Source organism: Anas platyrhynchos, chromosome 6 (genome assembly GCF_047663525.1).
Source record: "Anas platyrhynchos isolate ZD024472 breed Pekin duck chromosome 6, IASCAAS_PekinDuck_T2T, whole genome shotgun sequence".
Taxonomy (NCBI): Eukaryota; Metazoa; Chordata; class Aves; order Anseriformes; family Anatidae; genus Anas; species Anas platyrhynchos.
The window spans coordinates 23,511,750-23,533,167 of record NC_092592.1 but is presented as its reverse complement, the minus strand read 5'-3'; the positions used below and the strand labels follow the sequence as shown (position 1 = coordinate 23,533,167).

Below are 21,418 nucleotides of genomic sequence, written 5' to 3'. Positions count from 1 at the left end.
GTTTCAAAAGAACATAAAGCCAGCCTTATTTTAAGCTGGCTGCAAATGTTAATATGACCATGTTTAAGAACAAAAATACAGCTGAAATGGTGAGTAAGAAAAGTGTTTTGCAGAATTTATTGGAAGCAATTGACATGGTAAGAAAAAAAAAAAAAGCTGACCTTTCCCGAATCCTTTAGGACAGACTGTTTCAGTTCTGCTATTTCTTTATCTTTTTGTATGGTCTTAGAAGCCAAAGTCTTGAGCTGTACTTCCAAAGCTTCTACTAATTTATCTCTCTCTTCACGCCACTTACTAAGATCGCTGTCCTTCTCCACCAGCTGTGCAGCAAGTCTTTCCTAAATGGAGAAAAGATTAAGCAGCAAGTCTTTCCTAAATGGAGAAAAGATTAAAAACGAACACTACTACTACACACTATCCGAACTGTTCTGACAGTTTGGCTTCATATAGTTAGTGCTATTTTATGGCCTTAGCAAACTTGAGAGCGCTTTTACATCTTAAAAAGGACATGCAGAACTAGAAATATATTGTATACAAATACACAAAAGCAAACCATGCTTCAATTTTCAGTCTATTTCTCCTTGTGAAGAAAGATTTTTTTCCCAAAGAACCTCAACCTCTGTTTGTTAAAGTGATTATTAACAAGCATCAGGAAAAGTAACAGAGTAATAGTAATACTAAGCTCCTAACGTTTTTTCTGTGCTGGTTGCAGGTCCACAAAATCAATGCTAACTACTTCTAGATAATAAATATAGTTCTGTAGACTGTACAGATTCATACAGTTTCATGTGCTTAAGAAGTTGCAGACATGACAACAGGCTTGTGAGCATGCAAAGTAGTTATATTTTCATAAATTATCAGTCACTGTTTTGAAAGCTATATGGGAGCAAAACACTGGCATTTTGACCAAGTGTTTTTACTTTTTATCTGGAGAGAAGCTTTTTTCTTGCCACCTTCTGATTATTCTTTCTTCATCCTTCTAAGGCCTTATAGGCTTCTATTTTTATAGAAGATTTATAGGAGACCCAAGAAACAAATTGTTATTCGAAATATGTTTCCTTAGCTTCGTTAAACAGCAATTCATTTTCAGTTGTAGATCCCGTATTGATGGCTTACACTATATACTATGCTTTTTTTTTCTTTTTTTTTTTTTTATTTTTTTATTCTTTGACCCTCCTTCCCTTTTCCATATGGAGAACATCTCATCTGGGCTTTGTGTCATGTAAGAAAGTGAGTGGACTTTGACAAACGTAACCTACTCTCAAATGCTGATACTGCTAGTACTTGACATGAAATTTGTTCTGCACTACAGACTTACACTAAAGGACTCTGCCAAGACCTCATCACTTACAATTTCGGCTTGCTGCTTTATATGACGCTCTCTGTCCTCAGCAAATTTTTTCATTTCTCTGTTGCGATGGCTCTCAGCTTCTTTTACTTGATCTATGAGTCCTTTTTTTTCTTCCATCCACTTTTTTCTGTCAGTTTGATACTTCGCCTCATTTTCCTATTTTTAAAAGAGATTTGAAATGAAGTCATAAGAAATCAAGCAAAACCAAAGTCTTAAAAGCCAGATTACCATTAAATAGACTTGTTTCAGAAAGATAAATACTAACAGTTTTACTCCAGCATATTCTCAAATGCTGGTATTAGATATTCATCACTTCTTTTCTATTGGAAAAGACATTATCAATTTTCAGCATTTCTTATTCAGAAAGAAGCGACTTCATAAAACATTTCTTTAAAAATGCTCCGAGTAAATCATGAGCACTATAAAAGTTACACCAAAAGTAGTACTAAGGAGACCCTTCTAACTTACAAGCATCTAATCTTTTATGCCACCTTACAGGAAACATTAGAAAACTTGCTTCTAATTTAAGACTGAAAGGCAAAGAATGCAGTACAATTTAAATGGTAGGAGTAGATGAGTACCTAAGAACGGCCAATCCACAGCAACCTTGCCTTTTTTTTTTTTTTTTTTAAATCACAATCAAATCTGTTATCCTTCTCTTATGTAAGGCAGACAGCACCTGAGAAACTGCTTGGAAAAAAGTCTACGTAATCTAAATAGCTTATTTAGTTAACCAAATCAATTGACAGGAAACGCGTTTGACAAAACTATCATCTGAAGTTTATGATTTGCTTCGAGTTCGTATTTCCTTCTTGCATATGATGTACAAATCGACTAAGTACTTGGTTTATATTGTGTAGATCTAGTATAAAATGGAGCAATGAGTGTTCAACTTTCCCTTCTGTTTGAAGGATAGCATTTGTTTTATGCATTAGAAACAAATAATTTTTCAGGAGGAAAGAAAAAAGTGCAGAACCATTGCACTAATGGAATAAATGCAATCTGTTGTATAATCACTTCGGAAATTCCAGTGAGAGTCTATTTCTTTTTATCAATGAAGGAAGTCAGATTGGTTAAGACAAACATTCAGGGGAAGGCAGCAACAGAAGCACTGTCCATTGTAGCATAATGTAGGGAAAGTTGTACTCCTTATCATATGATTATGAAAAAAAACCTAGTCTCCTAGAAGGTACTGCTTTAAAATTAAGTATGAATTAAGTCACCCTATTCTACCTTCAGTTCTTTCTGCAGCTTTATTAATTCCTCATTTCCATTTATGTTTGTGTCATCATTTCTGGTCATCTTTGGCTGCCACTCAGTATTGCTCTGGTTATTCAGCTGCATATATTTCTGCTTCCACATTTCCAATTCTAGTTGGTACAGAAAATGAGGTTACATGGTGTGTAGTTTCAAATATGTATTTGACCACATTAACATTTACCTGCTAAAGTCACTTGGCTTTATCAGCTACTAACACAAAGGAATAACAGAAGCCTTCAACTATTAGAAATTTGTTATGTATTACAGAAAATTAATACCTAAATAACGGTCAACTGGAAAATAGAAGTGGCTACTGCAACATACATAAAAAAACAACGTTGCCTCCCTGCTTCCTTTCCCTGGAGAGATTACCTGAAACTAATCTGCTGTTTTCTTCTAGTTTGGCTTCAAGTACTTGTTCTTGTTCAATCTGAGTCTGCTCTTGTTCTTCTAATGTCATCCGCATATCTTCAATTATTTTTTCTTTTGCACTGAGTTCTGAAGGTTTGAAAACAAATTTACAGATGAACCCCCTACCAGTTCCCATGATTTTTTCTAAGAAAGCCTTCAATACAAAGTAGTTTCCCCCTATGATCAAAAGATCTATTAGAAATAGAGCATCTCTATTCAAATATTTATATACAAATACATAAAAAAGCTTAAGAAAGCCTTACTGAACAGAGTTAAATCTCTCATCTAAGTTTAAGATAAATAAGAATATTGACTGTATTATGAGAAAGCCATGATTCAGCTACTCTAAGTTCATCAAGCCTACAGAATCTATTGTTGTAGGATTTCATATTTCAGTGTTTGATTTTTGTTAAAGGTCATTTATTTTGGCAAATAAATACCAGATTAAAGAAAGTACAGCATATCTACACTTTCTCAAGGACTTGTTTCTTATTTTAATTCTGTTTCTCTGCTTTCAAATACACATGATAAGAGTGATACAACAAAAATTAATTGCTAACTAACATTTTAACATTCAGCTTAGGGTTTCTCAAATCATGTCTCACTATACGAATACGTAAAACTTATCAAGGTAGTTAATAGCATGACAACTCCTTACACTGACATTCCACACCCAAAAAACAGAAAAGTAATGGCTTTTTCTGACCTTTACGTGTATTCTCATACTGTCTGGAGACTTCTTCCAGCTTCTCATTACTCAGCTGCTCCTACATATCATTGAAAGCAAGTTAAAGAAGAGTGTTGAAAGAAAAACATACATACTAGAAATCAGTAGCAGCCTACAATGCTTTTCATTCTGAACTTGAATGAGTGGAACATTTAAGACAGTCTAGAATAAATATTTTTTTCTATAGAGTGTAAAGGAGCATTCAAGCTGATAAAAAAGGTTTAGAGAAAGACATCTCAACTAATAAAAAGTAGACATCACAAAATAGAATCAGGGTATTACATATGTATTTACTAAGCTGATTGCTGTATTTAAAAAAAATTACCAGTGCTCTGCAATAATCTTTTAAACACTTCCCATCTGTTATGTCTAGTTTCAGCTGGTTACTTTAGTTTTACCTCCAGTTCTGTAAGCTTTGTTACTTAGAGAACATGTCATTAACAGACTAGTTAAAAAATTAAGAGAAAAAAAATACCCTTTTAAATTGCTGGATAGCACGCTGTTTGATATCCAGTTCTTCACTCAACTGTGTTTTGATTTTTTCAAGTTCATTAACTTTGTTCCTCAGGGATTTCTCTTCGGAACGCATTGTGGACACCTACAATGGAGGTAGAATGCAGAGACAACAAACAAAGCTGACAATTAGTTACAAGCTTTTTTTATACAATCTAAGTTACTTAAATAACTAAATACTTTCATTAAAAAAAAATCAATTTATTGCAAGAATATGAACATCTTAACTAAATTTCAGGGTCTGGATGTGCATTATACTGTGCATTCTTTCTGACACGATTTTCCATCAGTTATTACAGTATGTTTGGCAGGAAAAACAAAATTCAAATGGCATAATCTAAACTCCAAATTTAGTTGTCTATTTGGAAAAACAACAGTTTTTTTGACATGATTTCACCACCCCTTACTCTTTGTCAAATAAAGAAGGATTAACCACCAAACTCTGAGCAGTAAAAGGTCAGCAAGCATAAGGCTACAGGAAAGACACTGTTACATTTTTAAGCCTTCATTTTCAATCCCAAACTCTTCCAATCTTTTGGAAGAATCTTTCTTGCAGTAACTTATCAGGTTCTAAGAAACTATCACTTCATAACTATATACTAACAATTATTATTACTACAAGTTACGAATGCAAAAAATAACTGAAATTGAAAAGAAGCCTTGGAGTGCTTTCTTCTGGTATATACCACTTTTCCTCCCAGATATATTCATTTTCCACAAGTCTGAAGGTTGAGGCTTTAAAGTTAGCACAAATACCACTGTAAGACATAATACTTGTTAGAGTAAGGTATCTCACCATAATCAAATCATCCTTTCTTTCCCCACAACCCTTTTTCAAGGTCACTAATAAAATTTACTTCTTCCTTCCCCCATTACCTATATTAAACCACATTTTGGCATCTCATCTTCTCTACAACTTCAACAAAAATATTAACAATTCACAGCTACTCTAGCTGTATAACAAAATAGCCTTAACATGAAACACTTAACCTTCAAAGTTGGAGATTTGAGAAAAACATATTTCAAATAAAACCAAGAATAACATTGCAGAAGAAACATCTTGACTACGACTACAAACCTCTTTTTGTGCTTGCTGGATTTGTTTCTTAGCATCAGAAAATTTCTCTTTCAAATCTTCATAATCTTCCTCTTTCCTCTGCAAATCTTTTTTCAAACTCTGTACAAGGGCAGAACTATCCAAGAGATCTTTATTTAGCCTGGTGTTAGAAATAAAAAGACAGAAATAACATTATTACTCATCTGAAAGAAACAACATTCACAGGTTAAGCTAAGCTCTGACTGTTGGTTTCTATCAATAAATAGTATCTCAGATCTATCAAGATCAATAACAAACTATACGTTTACTTTCAGATTTCAGCTTTTCCTAAGGTGCTAAAGCAACAAACTACTCAAATTCAGTTCTCATGAATATACAGCATAAAACTATTATAAATCCCCAATTTATTCTGTTACCCTGCATGTTTCTGTTTTCCCCTTAATTTCAAGGTAGTAAGATTATCTTGTAGTAGTAGTTTAGTAAATGATATTGATAACATGCAGATGGGTTATGTTAAAGAAGATCAGCGTTCATAGAAGGTAGTTTTAACTCAGACTCAGTCTCAAAGGGCTATGAGTTATCTCACTATTTACTTACAGTTCTATGGACTGTGTTCTCTCCTTTTCATATTTCTCCTTTTCCCAAAGAGAGTGTTTCATCTTCTCCAAGCTGTTTGTCAACTGCACAACTTCTTCGTTCAAATTTGCTTCTTGACTATATAACTCTTTGATTTTTTGGTCTGAATTAGCACATTTTTCTTGCAGAGCTACTGTATTAGCTTCTAAATTTAAAATAATAGATTCCTTTTGTTTAAGTATTTCTTCTAACTTTGTCATGCTGTCTTCTTTTTTTTGAAAAGCTTCTAAGAGGCATTCAAGTTCTCTTATTTTTACCTTGTAACTTGTAACTTCCTCCTCAAATTGTGTAATTACTCTATGATCTTCTGCAGCCCGTTTTTCAAAATCTTGAGTTTTCTTTTGGATTTGCTCTTTTAACTGATCCATAAGAGCCTTTTCCTTTATGGACTGACTATCTTGTTTTGTCATCTCACTTAGTTTTACTTTTAGTTGATTATTACAGTTTTCACTGTCCTCGAGTCCCTTCTTTAAGTTTTCAACTTCTTGAACTAGTTCTTTGATCTGCTGACTTTTCTGCGAGGAAGCCTTAATAATACTTTTGCATTCTTCCCAAATGCTTTCAACACTGTAGTGAAAGGAGCTCTCCCATCTTGGATCTGCTATAGAAGTCGTTTGGGACTGCATATACATAGAATTAATTTGAGATGTCTCCGATTCCTCTTTTTCATAATCTAAGGAATCCTTTAGATCAACTAAATCCATAGCATGAGACTCTAAGTGAGATTTACATAGCTTATCTACTTTGGACTGCATTGTTTTTATTTGTGACACTTTATCAATTATATTTTGTTTGGCATCTTCTACTTCCTTTTTTAGTTGAAGAATCTTTTCTTCTTTCTCCTTATTTATAGTCTTCTGTTTATCCAATTCAGAAACAATTTGCTGATAGTCAGTTCGATACTGCTGAAGCTCTTCACTCAAGCCAGTTGCCCTTTCTTCAGAGTGGGAGAGCTGAAGTTGCAAGTTTGTTACCTGCTCACTGAACTCTTCTTTTTCATTTTCTTCTCTTCTGCATTGTTGTTCAAGTGCAGCTATCTGACTCTCCAAGGTTTCAACTCTTTCCTTCAGTGCAAGCGTTTCCATATGTTTGTCATAACTATTTTGGTTCACGTGCTCAGTTCTTTCTCGCTCTATCGAGAGATCTTCCCAACTGTCTTTCACAACTCCTAAAAATGAATACAGCTCAGGTTGATTAAAATCATTAAGTTATTAGCAATACCAAGTAGCAATTATGATGTGAAAAATGGTCACAATATGGAAAACATACCCTCACGTCAGATGGCCTTTTGAAGTCTCAAAGTAATTAAAGCCCTCTGAATAGCTTAGCATGAAATAGGTGCCTTGGACTTCTAAGTACTTTGCACCAAAAGGCCCTCAGCCTGAAAAAATTCTCTGCCTTAGCTCTGTTCAAACCTTCTACTCTAACACTAGTAGAGAACCTACCTAGTTTATAAAAATGTTCCAATATTATGAGCTAGATAATTTAGTTCTATCTAGTTTCCACATTCACTGGTTCAACAATCCCTTCAATACAGCTAATCACCCAAACTATGTTTAGAAGAGCAAACGCATGATACGCTTTTTGAGAAGTTTCATTCATACTCAACGTCCCCTTACTTTAAAAAGGAAGCTGAAATCCCACACAAGTTTATCACTGTGTTCCTATCCTTCCCCTCCTCTTTTTTCAATTGGACTCTAAAAAAAATGTAAGAATCACCACTTCTGCCTACACCTACAGCATCGCATGCAAAGTTCTCTCACAAAGAGATACAAATTTCCAAACTCAAATTGCATAAATATTTTATTAGCTTGAGACTGCTTTTTCCATAAGTAATGAGCAATTAACTAAAAATCACATGCATTTTCTCTCTATCAAAAGGGACTCCAGCTGCATTTCATGAGTGCTTGAGAATCCAGCCGCCTGTTCAGTAACCTGCATGCCATGTTTTAGTACAAAAAAGCCTGACCATCTCTAAGGTTGAGGTTATGACAATTATGTATTCTAGGGAGATACTGTTTCTTGCAAGTACTGCACCTACCACAGGGTGGAATTGGGTGGCCATATCACATAGCATCACATGCACTGCATGGAAGCAGCCTCTGAACTGATCCAACAACTCCTACAGACAGCCCGCAACCAATTTAATAAAAACAGTCATCGAATTCTACCAAACACTTTCTTCCTGCTGATCTCTTCTAATTAGACCTACCAAAAGCTCCTGCTAGATCAAACACAATGATAGCAGTACTTTAGCTTGTAAAGCCATGCTTTTAAGTTCTAGAAGACTAAAAGTTTTGGGTTAGGAGATAGTTTTCCTCTGAAAGGCCAATTGTGTAGGCAGGCCCAAGAAAATGTATCAAACTAAACACTACATATTCTTCATACTAGACAGTTTTACATACTTCATTGAAGGGGAAAGGAGCTGAGGTACTAGAAGGTACTTTGTTATCTCAGGCATCAAGAGAGAAATTGAAGAGCTTATAGCCCAACACCTACAGTAAGAAGAAGATAGCCATTCACAAGAGGAATTAGAAGCAATTGCAATGCTTTGTGCTGAAAACCATAATTATGCTTATAAAGCAAGATAAATATTACTGCAAGAAGATAGCGTGCCATTCAGTCCAGAATCTTCTAATTCAGGAAGTACTAAAAGCACCGTCCCAAAACATGGAAGGCAAGACCTAAAGGCCAAAGAAATGTACAAAAACTTCAAGCCAAGATAACACATCATCTCTTAAAACAAATTTAGCTCATGCCACTAGTATGGCAAAATCCTATGAAACAGCCAACACAATATATTTGTGCTCTTTTTTCTATTGTGCCAAGTATACTTAACAAGAATGGTAAATTTTTTTAACACGTATTTTTAACCATTATGGAACGTCTCACAGCTCAGTTTTGAAGTCAGACACTTAAACACCTAAAAATAAGAGGAACACCTAAAATGACTGAATAGCCTGTATTTCTCAACAGAAAAATCTCAATGCTGGAACTGTCAGTTCTCAAAATAAATTTCTATTTTTTGTTGTTGTTTTGAGAGCGTTTTAGTTGTTATAACAAATCTACTACTATCTAGTGTATTAAAGAGTCTACACCAGCTTCATCAACTGCCCCCACCTCCTCCTGTAACACTGATGTACATGGTACCTTCAAGTGGTACCATTAGGATCCAGTATTCACTCCAAACAAAGATGGTAGAGACAGAGATGTTTGGTGTACCTTGGTGTACCAAGCCATCTTCTGACAGAGACAGAACTTTCTTTCAGTGAGACTTCAGATATTTGACAAGTGTTCAATTAAGTTGTAAAAGCAGCAGAAATGCTCTACTGGGTCACACATACCATTTGCCCACTAGTATTTTACCTCCCTTGGCTACTGTTGGCAAACCTAGTCTCTTCCTCCAGACCTTTCCTTGCACAAAACAGTTGTGAATGTTGTTCCAATACTAAACACACCTCTGCTTAACACTTTATGAACCTGTTGGCTGTTAGTTTGTATAATCACTCCTAGAACCTGTTGAGAATTACTTGCTTCCCCTACTTCCTAGGGCAGCATCCTCATCCAAACAAGGCCTAGATTTCCTTCCTCAAACTTACTTTGCAAGAGGAAGGCAAGAAAGAAAGAGGCAAGAAAGAAAGGGTCGAAGGGAAGTGTCAAAGGGATGTTTGATTCCCTTTTTGCATATGGCTTCCATAGTTCTAGGAAACTGAAGCCCAGCTGTGTCCAGAAGTTAAATGTGAAATGGTACCTGTAAGCTCTGCCTGCACAAATCAGGCCCACATAGCTCTATCTTGATGATTAAACAGACTTTAATGACGCTGATAGAAATAAGAAGTGGTACCCTGGCAAACTTGAAAATAAAGTAAAGAAAGCAAGATAACTGAAAGTGCAAACATAAGAGCTGTGCAACAGGCCAGCTATGGACTTAAATAGTTACTCCTATTCAGATGGAAATCTTTTCTTCTTTGCCAGAACTATCGTCTTGACCTGTGCTGGTGTGTTCACAGCACACACACAGAATTAAACATTGTCTCACAGCACATATTGTATGACTGAGCAATTAATAAGTCATTGACAGCTTTGATGCTTGTCCTGAGAAATTCTGAAGCACTTGAGCAGGTGATGTTACTCTCCCGGAAGAAGAGCAGAAGTGGAAGTAAGGTTAATATGAGAACAATCCTGAAGATTAGAATTACTACTGAGTCTGGGAGTTTATCAGCAGATGAGGAAAAAGCAACAGAGGAAGCAGTCTAAAAAACTAACTTGTATTTTAAGCTTTTAAGAGTGAACAGTATAAGACCTTCTGCAAACAAGCATTGACATAACAGTTACTTCCATTTACATTTTAGCACAGATTTTCTCCTCATACCACAAAGTTTACGCTTTGCAACTTTTGGCTTCTGCTCTGGAATAGGAATCAAGTTTTTTTGAAAGACACCTTGTCCTGTGACGGTAGAAATTGTACCTTTCTTTGTAGGTGGCTCTTCTTCCACAGTAGGTTCATTTCCTAATGAACGCTTTCTTCCCGCTTCCAATACAGTTTCCTCAGATTCCTTTACCTGACTGCTTTCAGCTACTTTGTTAGAGCTCTCCTCTGCCATTTTTCTTTTAATGCTAGTTACAGTCTTGTCCTGGATTAAAATAAAGTCAGTTACATTGAAGTTTTTACAAAATGAGCACTTAAGTCTTAGTACATTTTGTAAATGTATTTGCATACAAAAAATATTTGGGTAAGATGTTCCTCTGAAAACCCCCATAGAAATCAATTACATATCTTAAAGCAAGAGCAAGTATGCCTTCAGATACCGAGAGCACAACGCTTTCAACAATATAGAAGGCAGAGCAAGAGCTTGGGAAACTGCAAAAATGTGAAGATTCACATACAATCAATGAGTTTACCACCCAAAAAAGAATTTCCTATGTACAGAGTTCATATAATTGCCAATTTGTTTGAAGGACAAATCATCAGTTCTTACGACACTGAAGTGATGAGCTTGTAGGTGTTGCTATAGTTTGGAGTTAAAATCAACTTCAAAGGCACAGATCATTTTATTCATGACAGACAATGCAGTTTGAAAGCCTGGTCAGTTCTGTTGTACATACTTTGGACCAGGTGTTTAACTGAGTTAAGATGAGTTAAAGTTTCTTACAAGATGACACAAACAGTAAGCCATGCTGGCACTGCCAAGGACTTATTACTCATCCTCAAGACTTCAAGAAAAATCTTCCTAATAGTGTTAAGGCTCGTGGCCATGTTTTAAGTGTCATGCCACACAGTCTCATAGAAACATTGGATGGAGTTGGAACCTTGCTCTTGGAAAAAATAGTAATAATAGGTAGCAGTCATTGCGACTCTCACTCAGCTTTAATACTATAGAAAACCTCAATTGCAGTGAGGAAGAGATAGGGAATCAAAGGCTAAGCAAGGTCAAAGCCTTATTTTTTCAGGGGAAGAGAAACTGATTGAATGCTGACAAAGTAAACTCCATTTAAAGTGTTCTCAGAACTACTTAAGACTACTGAGCATCAGGTTCAAAAAAGCAAGACGTTTAACGTCTTGCTGAGGATACAGCTTTAGAAAACATCCTTGAAATAATCCTTCTGTCTAATCCTGATAAGGGATCCCACCCCATAAAAATTAGTAAAAACCAAAACAGCTTCAGGGGAAAAGTCAATAAAAAATACCAGAGGTCCAGCCTGTTCACTGCAAGACTGATCCTTGAATTTCTCTTCTTCATCAGGGTTTTCAGTATAATCATTTACAAATTCCTTGAAGATTTCCAGACGCCTTTCAGAATTTTCTTCGAGCCGTTCACATTCATGAAAAAGACACTCTCTGTAGTAGAAAAGAAAGTCAGCTAAAAGAGCTGCTAAGTTATTAGCACAGCTTCCCATAAACAAAGATGTTTCTCCTTTATTTGGGTACAACAGAATAATACACAGAATACTACTCTTACACTAAAAAAAGAAGTGTATTTCCCCCCACTCCCCAAGATTTGCTGGGGGAATGGAGTTGGGAGATGGCAGCAAACAGAGCAAGGAGGAATTACAACAGTTTGAAGTGTATCCTAGAAGCATTTTTTCTAAGTTTCTTGAGCCAGAATACTTGTCTGGAGTATCACTAAGGACTCCAGAGATACAGCCTCCCCCTTTCCATGGCCCCACCCCCCAAACTTTCATACAGTGTATTTTTCCTGAACTCATAGTACAAATAGAAACAGATATATTAACAGGTAAGAGTAACAGAGCAAGCCTAGCAGAAGAGTACAATCTATTATGGCCAAAGGTCAGATTTTAAGAAATAAGTGTATTCACTTATTTTTAAGCAATAGTTCTAAGTCAAATTAAAAGCTAACTTACATGAAATTTATTTCCCACTCAGCCATGTATTGGGAAAATTCTTGTGCCATTTCTTCACGAACTTTTAATTCCAGCACTAGCTTATTTTTCTTTTCAGTATTAAGTTTGTTCTTCAAGTCTTTTATAAGACTCAGCAGTGCCTAGAATTACAATTAGCATTTTTCATAAAGTATTGGTTTCCCCAGAAGTGAGATTTTTCCCCATTCCTCGAACACTTAAACACCACTTCACTATGTCTGAAAAAAAAAGTTCTTTCAATTCTTTTATTAACTTCTTCATAAACAAGAGCATTCACAATTAGATTGAAGAATAAAGTGCTGTGCTAGTAACGAACAGATAAATTTGCACAGATATGGCATTTGTCAAGAACTTCAAGTCCTGCAAAATTAAGCTTTTTTAGCTCTTGTATTTCAAATACCCATTTTTGGTTGAGATAAATGAAGCCTCCACAAAACAGACTCTGATCTGTTCCCTACTCCCTCTTTTATCTGGAAGTAACTTTCTGAAGAAGCACTGTCCCAAAAGAGACTAAAATCTTAAAAGTAACTGTTAACAAAATGTAAGGGAAAGGTCTTCTCTGTTGATAGAACACAATCCTTGACACATACTGACCAGAGGTTACACAAAGCCAATAGAAGCAAACCTGCAGGTGTCATTGCTCAGTGTGTATTTCAACACATTTCATGCATCTTTCCTACAATAGATGAAAAATCTGAGTAATCCCGCTTTTAGTTCTTAACACTGGATTTATGGAAAAAGGTGATCAAAAGGAATACGAGAGAGGTGAAGGAAACCAGGAGAATACGTTTTTTCAAGACTCAGTGCTACACTAATTCCTGAAGTAGTCCTGATACGTACTGTATATTCTTCTTTTCCAATAAGGACTTGATTTTCATCATGTCTCTGCTCTTCTTCTTCTCTTTCCAAATTATGATGTTCCTCCATCTCATCATTATCATCTTCGATCCCATCTTCTACGCTCCGGTCCCATAGAATAGTAGCTCTTTTCCTCGGAATAGGAATTTTAGCATCACTTAGTAGTGATGATTCTCTTACCAATTTCTGGCCAAATGACTGATCATGGGGAAGAATAGATGTGTCCATAACTAAAACCTACTCAGAAAATAAAGAACAAAGCAATCAGTATTTCTTAAATCTCAGAAGCTTTGTGTCTTCCATTAAGGCTCCAGTACTGATCTGACAGTTTAGTCTTCTATCTTTTTCAAGGTTATATCATTGCATTTACTCTTAGCCATTCTGCTTAACCTCCACTTTCCTACCTTTCCAAAACCTTTCAGGCTTTGCTGTCGAACTTTTGTCAATACTTGAACAGTATTCAGAATTCGGATGTCAGTGGCATATGGGGCAGCTAACATGCTCTCCTGGATAGGACTATATTATGTGCAGAGAAACAAAGTTTACCCAATTTTAGGGAGTTTCTTCTAAATATAAGAAGCCTCTTCCATTCAGGCTAGACATTTTGCAGGAGTAGAGGATTTTCTTGGTAGAGGATGTTCCTGCCCTCACACTCCAAAGTAAAAGAATGTTCTAGTAGAGCTTCTTAGACACTTCACAAGAAAATAAAGCCTGACTAAAAGTAATTAGAAAATTTGATCACAACATGGGGACAGAAAATGCAGTAATTAAATTCCTATCTAGAATGGACAGAAAGATAGGAGACTGCAAGTCACTAGCAAAGCTTTTTTTTTTAAAAAAAAAAATCTTTTAAGCATAATAGTCTGTGAATAGGCTGTCAGGCACAGCGTAATGGCACAAGTGGTAAAGCTCACAAGGGCATATCATGAGCAAAGTGAGTTCATTCAACTTCTGGAACAGAAAGATCATAGATGAGAAACTGTGGAAAAGAATTCCTGGAAAGTTACAACCGGATGTGACAATATATATTGTACAGTTGTTTAAAATACAAAAAGTTCAGTCTACTCTCATTTAGATCCCAATCTAGCCTATAAATAGCAGGTAGGCTTTTTTGTCTGCATATGGTTACCATTCTTTCTGATCTGGCTAGTGTTACATCAAAATTTGGAAAAACAATTCTACGACTACAAACCTCTTTTTGTACTTGCTGGATTTGTTTCTTAGCATCAGAAAATTTCTTTTTCAAATCTTCATAATCTTCCTCTTTCCTCTGCAAATCTTTTTTCAAACTCTGTACAAGGGCAGAACTATCCAAGGGATCTTTATTTAGCCTGGTGTTAGAAATAAAAAGACAGAAATAACATTATTACTCATCTGAAAGAAACAACATTCACAGGTTAAGCTAAGCTCTGACTGTTGGTTTCTATCAATAAATAGTATCTCAGATCTATCAAGATCAATAACAAACTATACGTTTACTTTCAGATTTCAGCTTTTCCTAAGGTGCTAAAGCAACAAACTACTCAAATTCAGTTCTCATGAATATACAGCATAAAACTATTATAAATCCCCAATTTATTCTGTTACCCTGCATGTTTCTGTTTTCCCCTTAATTTCAAGGTAGTAAGATTATCTTGTAGTAGTAGTTTAGTAAATGATATTGATAACATGCAGATGGGTTATGTTAAAGAAGATCAGCGTTCATAGAAGGTAGTTTTAACTCAGACTCAGTCTCAAAGGGCTATGAGTTATCTCACTATTTACTTACAGTTCTATGGACTGCGTTCTCTCGTTTTCATATTTCTCCTTTTCCCAAAGAGAGAGTTTCATCTTCTCCAAGCTGTTTGTCAACTGCACAACTTCTTCGTTCAAATTTGCTTCTTGACTATATAACTCTTTGATTTTTTGGTCTGAATTAGCACATTTTTCTTGCAGAGCTACTGTATTAGCTTCTAAATTTAAAATAATAGATTCCTTTTGTTTAAGTATTTCTTCTAACTTTGTCATGCTGTCTTCTTTTTTTTGAAAAGCTTCTAAGAGGCATTCAAGTTCTCTTATTTTTACCTTGTAACTTGTAACTTCCTCCTCAAATTGTGTAATTACTCTATGATCTTCTGCAGCCCGTTTTTCAAAATCTTGAGTTTTCTTTTGGATTTGCTCTTTTAACTGATCCATAAGAGCCTTTTCCTTTATGGACTGACTATCTTGTTTTGTCATCTCACTTAGTTTTACTTTTAGTTGATTATTACAGTTTTCACTGTCCTCGAGTCCCTTCTTTAAGTTTTCAACTTCTTGAACTAGTTCTTTGATCTGCTGACTTTTCTGCGAGGAAGCCTTAATAATACTTTTGCATTCTTCCCAAATGCTTTCAACACTGTAGTGAAAGGAGCTCTCCCATCTTGGATCTGCTATAGAAGTCGTTTGGGACTGCATATACATAGAATTAATTTGAGATGTCTCCGATTCCTCTTTTTCATAATCTAAGGAATCCTTTAGATCAACTAAATCCATAGCATGAGACTCTAAGTGAGATTTACATAGCTTATCTACTTTGGACTGCATTGTTTTTATTTGTGACACTTTATCAATTATATTTTGTTTGGCATCTTCTACTTCCTTTTTTAGTTGAAGAATCTTTTCTTCTTTCTCCTTATTTATAGTCTTCTGTTTATCCAATTCAGAAACAATTTGCTGATAGTCAGTTCGATACTGCTGAAGCTCTTCACTCAAGCCAGTTGCCCTTTCTTCAGAGTGGGAGAGCTGAAGTTGCAAGTTTGTTACCTGCTCACTGAACTCTTCTTTTTCATTTTCTTCTCTTCTGCGTTGTTGTTCAAGTGCAGCTATCTGACTCTCCAAGGTTTCAACTCTTTCCTTCAGTGCAAGCGTTTCCATATGTTTGTCATAACTATTTTGGTTCACGTGCTCAGTTCTTTCTCGCTCTATCGAGAGATCTTCCCAACTGTCTTTCACAACTCCTAAAAATGAATACAGCTCAGGTTGATTAAAATCATTAAGTTATTAGCAATACCAAGTAGCAATTATGATGTGAAAAATGGTCACAATATGGAAAACATACCCTCACGTCAGATGGCCTTTTGAAGTCTCAAAGTAATTAAAGCCCTCTGAATAGCTTAGCATGAAATAGGTGCCTTGGACTTCTAAGTACTTTGCACCAAAAGGCCCTCAGCCTGAAAAAATTCTCTGCCTTAGCTCTGTTCAAACCTTCTACTCTAACACTAGTAGAGAACCTACCTAGTTTATAAAAATGTTCCAATATTATGAGCTAGATAATTTAGTTCTATCTAGTTTCCACATTCACTGGTTCAACAATCCCTTCAATACAGCTAATCACCCAAACTATGTTTAGAAGAGCAAACGCATGATACACTTTTTGAGAAGTTTCATTCATACTCAACGTCCCCTTACTTTAAAAAGGAAGCTGAAATCCCACACAAGTTTATCACTGTGTTCCTATCCTTCCCCTCCTCTTTTTTCAATTGGACTCTAAAAAAAATGTAAGAATCACCACTTCTGCCTACACCTACAGCATCGCATGCAAAGTTCTCTCACAAAGAGATACAAATTTCCAAACTCAAATTGCATAAATATTTTATTAGCTTGAGACTGCTTTTTCCATAAGTAATGAGCAATTAACTAAAAATCACATGCATTTTCTCTCTATCAAAAGGGACTCCAGCTGCATTTCATGAGTGCTTGAGAATCCAGCCGCCTGTTCAGTAACCTGCATGCCATGTTTTAGTACAAAAAAGCCTGACCATCTCTAAGGTTGAGGTTATGACAATTATGTATTCTAGGGAGATACTGTTTCTTGCAAGTACTGCACCTACCACAGGGTGGAATTGGGTGGCCATATCACATAGCATCACATGCACTGCATGGAAGCAGCCTCTGAACTGATCCAACAACTCCTACAGACAGCCCGCAACCAATTTAATAAAAACAGTCATCGAATTCTACCAAACACTTTCTTCCTGCTGATCTCTTCTAATTAGACCTACCAAAAGCTCCTGCTAGATCAAACACAATGATAGCAGTACTTTAGCTTGTAAAGCCATGCTTTTAAGTTCTAGAAGACTAAAAGTTTTGGGTTAGGAGATAGTTTTCCTCTGAAAGGCCAATTGTGTAGGCAGGCCCAAGAAAATGTATCAAACTAAACACTACATATTCTTCATACTAGACAGTTTTACATACTTCATTGAAGGGGAAAGGAGCTGAGGTACTAGAAGGTACTTTGTTATCTCAGGCATCAAGAGAGAAATTGAAGAGCTTATAGCCCAACACCTACAGTAAGAAGAAGATAGCCATTCACAAGAGGAATTAGAAGCAATTGCAATGCTTTGTGCTGAAAACCATAATTATGCTTATAAAGCAAGATAAATATTACTGCAAGAAGATAGCGTGCCATTCAGTCCAGAATCTTCTAATTCAGGAAGTACTAAAAGCACCGTCCCAAAACATGGAAGGCAAGACCTAAAGGCCAAAGAAATGTACAAAAACTTCAAGCCAAGATAACACATCATCTCTTAAAACAAATTTAGCTCATGCCACTAGTATGGCAAAATCCTATGAAACAGCCAACACAATATATTTGTGCTCTTTTTTCTATTGTGCCAAGTATACTTAACAAGAATGGTAAATTTTTTTAACACGTATTTTTAACCATTATGGAACGTCTCACAGCTCAGTTTTGAAGTCAGACACTTAAACACCTAAAAATAAGAGGAACACCTAAAATGACTGAATAGCCTGTATTTCTCAACAGAAAAATCTCAATGCTGGAACTGTCAGTTCTCAAAATAAATTTCTATTTTTTGTTGTTGTTTTGAGAGCGTTTTAGTTGTTATAACAAATCTACTACTATCTAGTGTATTAAAGAGTCTACACCAGCTTCATCAACTGCCCCCACCTCCTCCTGTAACACTGATGTACATGGTACCTTCAAGTGGTACCATTAGGATCCAGTATTCACTCCAAACAAAGATGGTAGAGACAGAGATGTTTGGTGTACCTTGGTGTACCAAGCCATCTTCTGACAGAGACAGAACTTTCTTTCAGTGAGACTTCAGATATTTGACAAGTGTTCAATTAAGTTGTAAAAGCAGCAGAAATGCTCTACTGGGTCACACATACCATTTGCCCACTAGTATTTTACCTCCCTTGGCTACTGTTGGCAAACCTAGTCTCTTCCTCCAGACCTTTCCTTGCACAAAACAGTTGTGAATGTTGTTCCAATACTAAACACACCTCTGCTTAACACTTTATGAACCTGTTGGCTGTTAGTTTGTATAATCACTCCTAGAACCTGTTGAGAATTACTTGCTTCCCCTACTTCCTAGGGCAGCATCCTCATCCAAACAAGGCCTAGATTTCCTTCCTCAAACTTACTTTGCAAGAGGAAGGCAAGAAAGAAAGAGGCAAGAAAGAAAGGGTCGAAGGGAAGTGTCAAAGGGATGTTTGATTCCCTTTTTGCATATGGCTTCCATAGTTCTAGGAAACTGAAGCCCAGCTGTGTCCAGAAGTTAAATGTGAAATGGTACCTGTAAGCTCTGCCTGCACAAATCAGGCCCACATAGCTCTATCTTGATGATTAAACAGACTTTAATGACGCTGATAGAAATAAGAAGTGGTACCCTGGCAAACTTGAAAATAAAGTAAAGAAAGCAAGATAACTGAAAGTGCAAACATAAGAGCTGTGCAACAGGCCAGCTATGGACTTAAATAGTTACTCCTATTCAGATGGAAATCTTTTCTTCTTTGCCAGAACTATCGTCTTGACCAGTGCTGGTGTGTTCACAGCACACACACAGAATTAAACATTGTCTCACAGCACATATTGTATGACTGAGCAATTAATAAGTCATTGACAGCTTTGATGCTTGTCCTGAGAAATTCTGAAGCACTTGAGCAGGTGATGTTACTCTCCCGGAAGAAGAGCAGAAGTGGAAGTAAGGTTAATATGAGAACAATCCTGAAGATTAGAATTACTACTGAGTCTGGGAGTTTATCAGCAGATGAGGAAAAAGCAACAGAGGAAGCAGTCTAAAAAACTAACTTGTATTTTAAGCTTTTAAGAGTGAACAGTATAAGACCTTCTGCAAACAAGCATTGACATAACAGTTACTTCCATTTACATTTTAGCACAGATTTTCTCCTCATACCACAAAGTTTACGCTTTGCAACTTTTGGCTTCTGCTCTGGAATAGGAATCAAGTTTTTTTGAAAGACACCTTGTCCTGTGACGGTAGAAATTGTACCTTTCTTTGTAGGTGGCTCTTCTTCCACAGTAGGTTCATTTCCTAATGAACGCTTTCTTCCCGCTTCCAATACAGTTTCCTCAGATTCCTTTACCTGACTGCTTTCAGCTACTTTGTTAGAGCTCTCCTCTGCCATTTTTCTTTTAATGCTAGTTACAGTCTTGTCCTGGATTAAAATAAAGTCAGTTACATTGAAGTTTTTACAAAATGAGCACTTAAGTCTTAGTACATTTTGTAAATGTATTTGCATACAAAAAATATTTGGGTAAGATGTTCCTCTGAAAACCCCCATAGAAATCAATTACATATCTTAAAGCAAGAGCAAGTATGCCTTCAGATACCGAGAGCACAACGCTTTCAACAATATAGAAGGCAGAGCAAGAGCTTGGGAAACTGCAAAAATGTGAAGATTCACATACAATCAATGAGTTTACCACCCAAAAAAGAATTTCCTATGTACAGAGTTCATATAATTGCCAATTTGTTTGAAGGACAAATCATCAGTTCTTACGACACTGAAGTGATGAGCTTGTAGGTGTTGCTATAGTTTGGAGTTAAAATCAACTTCAAAGGCACAGATCATTTTATTCATGACAGACAATGCAGTTTGAAAGCCTGGTCAGTTCTGTTGTACATACTTTGGACCAGGTGTTTAACTGAGTTAAGATGATTTATTTTAGGGAGTTTCTTCCAAATATAAGAAGCCTCTTCCATTCAGGCTAGACATTTTGCAGGAGTAGAGGATTTTCTTGGTAGAGGATGTTCCTGCCCTCACACTCCAAAGTAAAAGAATGTTCTAGTAGAGCTTCTTAGACACTTCACAAGAAAATAAAGCCTGACTAAAAGTAATTAGAAAATTTGATCACAACATGGGGACAGAAAATGCAGTAATTAAATTCATGTTCTTAGAAGTGAGAGAGCCCCTTCTTTAAATGCAAATCATAATTATTGATCAACAAGATAAACAACTACACACTTACTTTTTGTGCAATGGCCGAGAATTTCAGCACATTGAGTGTTTCATCATATGCTGAAGCACACTGGCTTATGTTTACTATCATGTATACTTTCCCTCTTCCACTGAAGAATCCTTGAAGAAAATGAGTTAACTTACTTTCCCGAAATGGTATGTGCTGCTGCAGCCTTTGAAGACAAAAAAAAAAAAAAAATCATGGCCAGAAGTTAAAAAAGTTCCAGTCAATATAAGAGCTATCCAGCTGGAAGACTACAAGCTATAACTAACTACAGTAATATTTATATGAATTAAAATTGTTTTTTGCTAGATACACCTGCTCATGGAGATTGCATGGCTGTTTCAGCTGCTACTTAATCATTATCTTCTCAGTTAGGATACAGTAAAACTACCAATGGGAGCCCTTTAACACGTTCAACATTTAACCTAGGGTAGGTCACACAGCCTCACATGACAGCTATTGAATTACATGAATAATGCTACAGAACATATCAAGGCAGTTACACTGTCAGAACATGTGACCCACAAGCAGGAACAATAACCAATCATTTTAAGAAAAATAACTGCAAAAAAGTCAAATATTTTAAGAAATCATGCTTCAGAACATTTGTTGTATGTTGTTAGAATTCCAAGTTATTAGGACCAGAAAGACATTCTGAATACATTCAAGCCCATTAAGAATCTGGTAGTTTTAATGCATCCTTCCTATCTAGAATGGACAGAAAGATAGGAGACTGCAAGTCACTAGCAAAGCTTTTTTTAAAAAAAAAAAAAAAATCTTTTAAGCATAATAGTCTGTGAATAGGCTGTCAGGCACAGCGTAATGGCACAAGTGGTAAAGCTCATAAGGGCATATCATGAGCAAAGTGAGTTCATTCAACTTCTGGAACAGAAAGATCTTTAGATGAGAAACTGTGGAAAAGAATTCCTGGAAAGTTACAACCAGATGTGACAATATATATTGTACAGTTGTTTA

At 36.0% G+C, this 21,418-nt stretch overlaps 1 protein-coding gene across 4 annotated transcripts in view; it reads right to left on the bottom strand.

The window, feature by feature from the left end:
• Nucleotides 1-21,418, bottom strand: part of LOC119715496 (kinesin-like protein KIF20B) — a 40,828-nt gene that overhangs the window by 9,663 nt on the left and 9,747 nt on the right. For all 4 annotated transcript variants that reach the window (XM_072039586.1, XM_072039587.1, XM_072039589.1 and 1 more), the window contains exons 12-27: nt 20,450-20,612; nt 19,470-19,635; nt 14,963-16,169; nt 14,387-14,525; nt 13,177-13,431; nt 12,319-12,458; nt 11,644-11,794; nt 10,424-10,589; nt 5,917-7,123; nt 5,341-5,479; nt 4,225-4,347; nt 3,729-3,789; nt 2,984-3,109; nt 2,585-2,721; nt 1,352-1,507; nt 162-338 (exon numbers count right to left, since the gene is read on the bottom strand). In XM_072039586.1, coding sequence (XP_071895687.1) covers nt 162-338; nt 1,352-1,507; nt 2,585-2,721; nt 2,984-3,109; nt 3,729-3,789; nt 4,225-4,347; nt 5,341-5,479; nt 5,917-7,123; nt 10,424-10,589; nt 11,644-11,794; nt 12,319-12,458; nt 13,177-13,431; nt 14,387-14,525; nt 14,963-16,169; nt 19,470-19,635; nt 20,450-20,612 — 4,513 coding nt within the window. The remainder of the gene's footprint in view (nt 1-161; nt 339-1,351; nt 1,508-2,584; nt 2,722-2,983; nt 3,110-3,728; nt 3,790-4,224; nt 4,348-5,340; nt 5,480-5,916; nt 7,124-10,423; nt 10,590-11,643; nt 11,795-12,318; nt 12,459-13,176; nt 13,432-14,386; nt 14,526-14,962; nt 16,170-19,469; nt 19,636-20,449; nt 20,613-21,418) is intronic.